Source organism: Centruroides vittatus, unplaced genomic scaffold (assembly GCF_030686945.1).
Source record: "Centruroides vittatus isolate TY-2023 unplaced genomic scaffold, ASM3068694v2 contig_2771, whole genome shotgun sequence".
In the NCBI taxonomy this organism is placed as follows: domain Eukaryota; kingdom Metazoa; phylum Arthropoda; class Arachnida; order Scorpiones; family Buthidae; genus Centruroides; species Centruroides vittatus.
In genome coordinates this window covers 81,211-90,785 of record NW_027121760.1, presented here as the reverse complement: position 1 = coordinate 90,785, position 9,575 = coordinate 81,211, and the positions used below count along the sequence as shown (strand labels likewise).

General features: G+C 30.7%; 1 protein-coding gene across 1 annotated transcript; it reads right to left on the bottom strand.

Moving 5' to 3' along the window:
- Window positions 1–1,244: 1,244 nt before the first annotated feature.
- Window positions 1,245–7,601, bottom strand: LOC136972059 (putative mediator of RNA polymerase II transcription subunit 26). Its single transcript, XM_067266602.1, has 2 exons — window positions 7,387–7,601; window positions 1,245–5,820 (listed from the first exon to the last, which is right to left on the bottom strand). The coding sequence occupies exons 1-2, from the start codon at window positions 7,396–7,398 to the stop codon at window positions 1,531–1,533; spliced, it is 4,302 nt and encodes a 1,433-aa protein (XP_067122703.1). The 5' UTR covers window positions 7,399–7,601; the 3' UTR covers window positions 1,245–1,530.
- Window positions 7,602–9,575: the final 1,974 nt, after the last annotated feature.

Below are 9,575 nucleotides of genomic sequence, written 5' to 3'. Positions count from 1 at the left end.
TCCCAATATTACGATTCCATAATTTATCTAATCATCTTGAAATAAGTAAATTTTTTTAGCTCTTTCTGTCCTAACTAAACTGGTGATCAGTGGTCACCAGTTTAGTTTTTCGTGGGTTCGACCAACAGATTAGCCACGTGGAGGTTTCCTAGTTTTCTTCGTGTGTCTAACACCTAAACGGGTGCCAGCTTTGCATCTCGGGAAGTACTGCCTCTTGACAGATCCCCACGTGTTGCATCGCCTTCTTACATCAATGCAATTCAATATTAAGAGGGCCTTTTTAATCATTCTCATAATGGGTTCGGTCAGAGGTTGGGTGATAAAGGAAGAGGTCCGACATATCAAACAAAGAACGTTCGTAAAAATTCTTGTGGTTGTTCGTTCGGGATTCGATACCAAGTTCCGAGAGCGGTTGGTTGACGCCTTAATCGTATCGGCCCTCTTTAATATATTACAAATATTTATAATAAAATTACGCCACTATTTATTATATTATTAAGTATTATAAGTGATAAATAGGAAGCCCACCCGCGCAAGAATTTTGTTGTGGAGGGCGGAACCCTCTTAATCGGGACCCCGCCTTCATCTCACACCTTTAGGATTTGTTATTTATTTAAATTTATGTGATTACAAACAAAAAAGACTTCTAATAATATTCCAAATTAATAATAATAATAGAAAATGCCAGAAACAGTAAATTTAATTATACTTAATTGAAAATAAGCGAATCATCCAGTGAGATAAAAGTGTATATTGTAAGAATAGATTCACGTCAGTGTGACGGCGTTATTACCAAATTATACAATTTTCGAATTACGTTATATAAGTTTAAAAAAAATTGATTTTTTTTTAATTTCACGAATAACTTAAACGCATTTAAATCTAGGTCAATGGCTAAATGTTAACAAATACTATAAGCGTATTAACTTCCTGCTTTTCAACATTTCTGCGTAATTAATACATATATATATATATATATACTTTTTTAAAATTTTATAAGAAATACACGTTACTGAAAATAATTATCTCTAGTTTATATTGAACTAGTTCAGGGTGTAAAATTGTGAATAATTTCTAATATAAAAGGTTATTGACCCAAAAGACGTATTAATAGCCCTTTTTTGTGTGTGCAAGTTTTGGTGCTACCCGCGTAACAACACTAATTGGCTATAAATATTTATTGTCCTGATAAAAACTGCAATTTACGCTTGACTAAAATCCGTTTTCGTTGATTAAAAATTCAATTTTGTATCAAAGCTGTTATGTTTTATTTCAGTAAAAAATATTAATTACAATTAAATTCTCGTTTCGGTTAAAATACATTTTCATGGCTTTGACACTCGACAATTCGATATTAAAAGATTAAATGATAAACAATAAAAATATGTATAACATCGATTAATATACAACTCGACAAAAATCTTTGGACGTATACATCACATCGAACGAGATCAATGACGTTTACAGGAACAGACAAATACGTCACATAATATTGTACATGATGATAATAATGTTGGATATTGTAAAATATCAATCTTCGTGATCTTCGTTCTCTACTTCATCATCGTATTCATCGACTTCTTCGTTATCTGCACGTTTCTGGAAGGCGGGAGCAGAGTTGTCTGTTTGATAATAGGGATATTGATTGGCATTTCCATTAGGAGCTAATGGTTGCTGTGTGTTTGAATAACCAGTTTGTTGAATCGATTGCTGTTGGATGAAACCTCCCTGGAAATTTTGTATTGGCGCAGTTCCAGGTAGATTAGAACCTACTTGAGGTTGTTGAGGATAATTAGATCCTATCGCAGGTTGCTGAGGATAGTTAGAGCCTATTTGAGGTTGCTGAGGATAGTTAGATACGATTTGAGGTTGTTGAGGATAATTAGAGCTTACTTGAGGTTGTTGAGGATAATTGGATCCTATTTGAGGCTGTTGGGGAATTGAAGGTTGAGCCGTATTGTATTGGGGTAATCTTGTGTTTTGTGTGTATTGTGAGGGATATTCTGTATTCTGTTGTTGATAATTTGGTATTTGAGGAATTTGTTGATTATTTTGCTGATAATTTGGTATTTGGGGTATTTGTTGGTTATTCTGTGGAGAATAAGTTTGAGTTTGAGGATTTTGTATTTGCTGAATTTGTGGACTTGGCCGAGAATTATATTGTTGATTATTTTGTTGAGGGTAGTTTTGTTTTACGGGAGTGTTTTGGGGACTTTGAGACGCGAAGCTCTGCTGTTTAGGAGGCGGTTGTGTCTGACTTTCTATTTTCTCTTCTTCAGCCTGTTTCTGTGATTTCTGTTCTTGAACTGCGTTTCTTGATCTGCTTTTCTGAGATCTTGACCTACTTCGGCCACGTCCTCTCCTCCTTTGACCAAATCTCGTTCTAGTCGAGCGAACTGTCGTAGTCTCATGGTCAGCTGGCGCTATTGTAGTTACATCTACTGAACTGGAAATTTCGAGTGGCTGTTTGGAAGGATCTTTACTTACTTGAGTATTATCCTTTTCATAGTTTGTAATTGTTTTAGCAGCGTTGTTTTGTCTATAATTAGTTGTTTGTTGCGGCACATTCGATCTATATTGTTGTGAAATAGGTTCTTGATTATATTGCTGAGGACCATTATTCAAAATAGGTTGATTATTCGGCCTAAAGGATTGATCATTGGTAGGAATGTTGTATGTTGCAGGATAGTTAAGAGGTTGAGGAGAGTTATCGTTTCTGAAATTTGAAGGACGCTGTAAATTTGTTGGATTATAATTTAATGGTGGATTTTGTTGTAATGCTTTTTGCGGGTAGCCTGGTACTGTTTGCGGTGCAGCATTAAAAGTTTCTGCTGGTTTAACTACTCCAGATGCAGGATCGTTTCTGTAAGGAAGAGACGGCTTAGTTGTGACTTCTGGATAAGTTACTAAATTTGGAACTATTGGAGAATAGTTTTGATTTGGTTGTTGGCGTGCATTATTTGAAAAATATTGATTTCCATTATTAATTCCTTGAGGATACGGCAACTGAGATTGTTGAGGAGGTGTGTTTAGCTGTGTATTTGGTTGTTGTTGAAAAGACTGAATTGGATAGTTATTTTCAGAGGGAGCATTTGCATTATTAGGAACAGGAGACTGCTGATTGAAAATTCGTTGATTCTGGTTAAAATATGAATTTTGCTGTGGTGAAACAGATCCATATTGTGTTTGCTGTAATCCACTAAACTGTTGTTGTTGTTGTTGTTGCTGCTGCTGCTGCTGCTGCTGTTGTGGATGTTGCTGCTGCTGCTGTTGTTGTGGATGTTGCTGCTGTTGTGGATGTTGCTGCTGTTGAATTCCACTATAATCTAAACCGGCTGGTTTAATTTCTTCTTGCTGAGTATTCGGGGTTGTTTTTTCGACATTTGCTTTATTTCTATTTGACCTTTGACGATTTTTTCTTCTGCGATTTCTTTGACGTTTCGGAGTTGTAGTTTCCGGTGATTTTTGTTCCTGGTTTGTAGAATATTCAGTTTGTTGTCCTGCATGTGGAGTAAGTCCTTCATATCGGTTATTAGTATCGACATTTGGATTTAAATTCGCACCTTGATTGATATAGTCAGGTATTCTTTGAAGTGGTTTCTTATTTATATTTTCATATCCTACATTAGGAGTTTGAATATTATAATTATGTTGAGGATGACCTAAATTAATTCCTGGTTGTGGCAAATTTGATGATCGAGACAGTGTTCCAGAATTTTGATTGGGAAGATTTACCGCGGAATGGGCTAAGTTAATTCCTGGTTGAGCGAACTGTTGCGTACCCGAAGCAGCTACATTAATTCCTGAAATAGGAGATTGGAAATTATTAGTTCCAATGCGGTTAGGACTTGCAGTACTTGAAGCAATGGCAAGTGGTCCTATTGGACTACTTTCCTGAATGCTCAATGAATGTGATTGAAGAGCAGACGGTTTGGTCTCTATTAAAGTTGTTTGCTGAACTGCAGGAATTTGTTGCGACTTAGAAAGTCGGCTACCAAAACTATCTTCTTTAGAGAAAAGATTTGGTGGCACTTCTTCATCATCAGCATTTTCATCATAAGGTTCATAATTGGATTGGGGATTATTGTATTGTTCGGGTGATGAATTTTCTTCTGGCAAGGGAGCGATTGTTGTAGTTGTGGTTGTTGTAGTTGTGGTTGGAGGTGGTGGCGGTGAATTATTTACTTCAATTCTTGGTCTTCTAGAGATTTCATCATCAGCTGTTTCTGATAAACCGAGATATTCAGGTGAATGTTGTGGAATAAGTGGGTAGACTTCTTGTTCATTTCGTATTCTATGTTTTTGTATACCTGTCTGTTGTTGTGGTTCATTAAAAGACTCAACTGCGGCTCTAGGATTTTGATAAATTGTGGGAGAATTAGATTGATCATTAGTAGGCAGTTTGGTCAACTGTTTAGATCCCTGCTGCTGGGATGATGAATCTATAGGTTTTATGGGTATAATTACACCAACAGGAGCTCCAGTATTTCTAGGAGGAACTGATGCTTGATTATAATTATTATTTGCATAATTTTGAATTGGTTGCTGGACTTGTTGATTGTTTGATTGAGGTGATTCAAGTGGGATACGTGTGTGATATTGATATTGAGATGGATTAAGTTGTTTTGTTCCTCTTTCATCATCAAAGAAAACAGTCTGTGCTCTTCCTAAATCTGCTACTGAACTCTGTTTTTCTCTTCCTTCATTTAACCGAATGTTAAGATTTGATGATCCATCATTTGCATTCTTTTGAGGTTGCGTTAAAGGAATCTTATTTTGTGTGGAAGATATTTGTTGTCTATTTCCATTTTCAAATGGAAATGACTGTTGTTGAAATTGTTGCTGATGCTGTTGTTGTTGTATTTGCTGCTGTTGCTGCTGATTCTGTTGTTGTAATTGCTGTTGTTGCTGCTGGTTCTGTTGTAATTGCTGCTGGTTTTGTGGTAATTGCTGTTGTTGTTCTGTCTTCTGTGGTTGTTGAGTTTGGCCGAACTGTTGCAAGTATCCATTATTACTTGGTGTCTGTGACGATATTTCTCCTGATTGCGGTGTTTGTTCCGTTCCAATAGAACCTACTTGTCCGCCTCCAAGAGTTGATATTTTCTGAGGAGTGTTTCCATATTGAGAAATGCCATAAACAGGGATATTAGGAAATGGCAAACTAAGTTTTCCAAATATTCCGTTATTAATACCATAAATGGGAGGAAGTAAGGGCAATCCGTTTATAAATCTTGTACCTCCTGGTATGTTTCTATTTTCTATATCTGTTGGTGACTGAGGTACGGCTATTGATTCTTGGGTAGATATTGGACTTTCAGGCTTCTTCGGAGGTTTCACTTCAGCTTGCTTTATTTCTGCATTAGGTATCGCTGATTGTTGGTTAGGCTGATGCGGTATCAAAACACCATAAATAGCTTGGTCTTGAGGGAAACTTTGCTGTTGAATAATTTGTGATGTTTGCGGGGGAGGTGTAGAAACTATTGGAGACTGCGGAGTAGAATTCGGAATTTGTGCTTGATATTGTTGTATCGGTATATTCTGTTGCTCTTCATCGTTTAGATTTTTTCGAAAAACATCGGTCTCATCTTGATCGGGAAAATCAATACGAGTAGCATCTTGATTATAAATTTGATATTGATAAAGATTTGGATTGACTTGAGTTAGGGGATACGGAGAATCTCTCTTGTCCGGTTGTATTTGAATGATTTGACTTTCACCCGGTCTATTGTTATAGACTCTTAATATGTGGTCTTGTCTTGGTTCACCAAATATTCGAGTAGAAAATGATAATAATATCAGCACATAACTCGAAATGGAAGCCTTAAAAGAAAAAATTTCTAATTAGATAAGTATCAATAAAGCCAAATTATAGTAAAAATAAATTCATATTAAGAATAGAAATTAACTATTAAATAAAATAATTAATAGTTTTTTCTAATAACAATATAATTATTATATTACAAATACATATATATATAAAACCGACAATATTTACAAACTTAAACAATTAAATTCATTAATTAGAGATCTAGAAAGACATAAATCTTCGATAATTTAAAATTTTCTCAGATAAATTATATAATTATTAAAACTTTATAAACTTTTTTTAATAGGAATTATCAAAAATTATAATATGTAAATGAAAGGTTTTAATGGTAAAAATCATTCATTATAAGATATATTTTTAAAAATTTTTAGTTGTTTTGATACAGCGGAAGTTAAAATTTAATCAAGGTCTATCTGATATCAAAGAAGTGAAAATAAGATAAAAGACGTTGCCTTGAGTTTCTTTTTAAATCTGTGTCATTTATAGCAGAGCACTAAACAATAAAGAGAACAATTATGAAATAAAACAATTTAAGAAATATAAAAGAAACAATGAATAATATTTTGTTATAAATATTTTATAAAAATAACTAGTATAATTTATTATAAAAATTCTAATCTATTTTCATAAAATTTATCTTCGTGTAAGATCAACACGGATCTAGAAATCTTTGGAAAGGGTTTAGAAAGGAAACATGCCTTACAAAATTTTTTACTACCTGAAGTAAAAAATGTTTTATTTCTAAGGGTTTTTCCCGCTTTACTCGGGAAAAATCCCAGAACGGGATGCAGCTGCCCCTTCACATCCACCTAAATCTAATCCAGCGTGTAACTTGTCGATGTAAAGGCCTCCTCGGGCTATTGTATTGGATTTGGAGGTGTGAAAGAATAATTATGAATAGACTTTTATTGTTTTAAAGTTTCTTCTGAAGCTGTTAAAAATATTTATATATATATTTATATATTTATATATATAAAGCGTTAAAATCAATTTAATGATCTTTTACACTATTCCAATTTACTATTTTATCTGTTACCTTTAATAATGTTATTTATAGTTTTACCTAAATAACAAAATTAATGTTTTTTTTTAATATTTAAAGATATAAAATAGAAAACACGTATTTGCTGACCTAATTTTAATTTTGAATAAAAACGAGTTAACTATACTTTATATATATTATTTTTTAAACAGTAGAGTCTATGTTTTCATAGACATATTTTTCATTAAGTGCTCCTTATATGTCACCTGCGTAACAGGTCATTGTAGGTACCACCGAATTAAATATGAATAAATAAAAAGATGTAATTCTTAATTCGAAATAAAGAAAAATATTCTGAGTTTAGAATAAATAATATATTGCCTCGAGTAAAAATAATGAATAAATTCCTTATTCAATTTAAAAAAACTATTATATAAAATTCACAAAACAATATATATAATATAGCTTATATACAATTAGAATTTAGACAATATAAAATACATTTCAATTCTTAAATAAGTTCTAATATGGAGTTAATCTTACTTAAAGTTAGATAAGTTTTATGTAATGGACTTACTCTTTTCAACATGTTAACACAATAGTTAAATCATCAATCCACAAGCACTAAAGAAACAACACCAAAAGATACACTTCAACTGATTTGATCGGGTTTTGTTCTACCTTTTAATACTTCCCCTTCTTCCGCCTGAAATACTTAAAGGGGGAAATCAAGGACCACGTGTTCGTGTTATGACGTACCAGTTTAGAAACAAGTCTTCAGGTATAGCACGATCTATTATGTCCTTGCACCGAATGTGAATTTCTAACTTTTTCCCTAATGTTCTTCTTTATCACATTGTAAAAAAAGATACACCCATAAAATCATTTATCTTCATTTTTACAATTCAAAATAAATAAAAGTAATTTCCCATTTTATTATTGTAAATTTATTTACTTATTTTTATCCCCATCTAAACAATGATTTGCTTGTATATTATAAACTATAAAATCGTTAGAATAGTATACAAAAATTTCAAATTTTTTTTTTTTTTTTTAAATAAAATATTCCATTGTTTAGCCTTTGTTAAAAATACATTGTATAGAAAAAAATCGTTTATCTTCAGATATTTAATCTTTAAATTCAGAATTAGCATTAATTTATAAATTAATCTGAGTAATATTTAATAATATAATTTATATTTCATACGTAAAGATCAATAACACAAACAAGGAATAATTAAAATTTCAATAGACGATGACCTTCTGAAAGAGGTTGACCTCGCGGTGGACATAATGTACCACACAAGTTGGATTCTACTTTAAGGCGTTGCTGCAAACATACGAAATTATACTTTTATATTTAACAATTCGGGTTTATAGAAACTAGTCATTTCTGGTATTAAATATGTAACAGAACTTTAAACGAAATTAGGGTCAGGAAGAACGATTTGGTAATCAATCGAGTAACCACAAAAAGAAAACGGAAGTGAAAATTCTTCTAATTATAGTAAGACAGTGTTGTATTTTTGTCCAGGAATCGAATCTAGTTATCAAGTGAGTGTGACGTATTTCCTTAATTTCTAGTTACAAATAGCTTATGAAATTATTCGGTTTACACTTACGGTATGTATATTTTCTTAATTACAAAAATAAATTTCTAAAACGCCATTTTTTTTATGTCTTTAATTCTCATTAAATCTCGCAAATCAGGAAGTGTACTCTATTATGTTTATATATACTATACACTACATATATATTAATACCCACTATATATATATTTTTTATATAAGACTATTTTATTGCTTGTAAATTAAACATAAAATTTTATAAGATTTAAGTTAAAAATTATTATAAAAAAAATTAGACATTTTAATTTGTTCTATTTACATATTTTAAATCTAATTATAATTAAATATGTAAATAACATTACATATAAATATCTTTTATAACTAATTTTATAATATTTTTACTTAATTTTCATGTTTATAAATTAAAAATTCCTTTATTTTAGGTGTAAAAACAAAGATTATTTTTCATTTAATATTATAAATATAAATTTCAATTTATGTAAATTATTCTCCATAAAATTATTAACAAATATTTTAAGATTAAATTTAACATTAATTAATTAATATTTAAGGCATTAATATAATTATTTTTTAATTAATTTCAATTAAAAATTTGTTTTTTATTCTGAATATTCATCTTTATTTTCCAGTTAATAAAGAGTTATAAATATTTTTAAACTGTTTTATTTATTAAATTAAATTAAATTAACCATTTTAATATTTATTATAATATTTTCTATTCAAAATTTTTATGCTTTATTAATATTTTTATAAGTTACATGCATATAGATGCTTTAATTCATAATATGAAGCAGCTTAGAAAAATATACAGTACTATAAAGTTTATTTTGACTGATTTTAATTTATAAATTGCTTATAAAATTATATGCAGATATTTAATTAATTGAGTTATTCAATTTTTTTATTTATATAAAATATATTATTCCTGTTTTTCCATTACATTATAAGTAAATTTATAATTCAAATTAAGGTGTAAGTTAGGTAAAAGTATACAAGTGGGATTTTTCATGAGTTAAATAATACCTAATCTGGAACTTTTAGTGTTTAAGTGGTATTTTATAGAATTTAATAAGTAGGAGTAGGTTATTTACCCTGAATTTTCCCTAACTTATAATCAACTTTTATTTTTTCTTCATGTTTTTATAAAGGTTTTGTTTTTTTCTTCTAAAACCCTGAA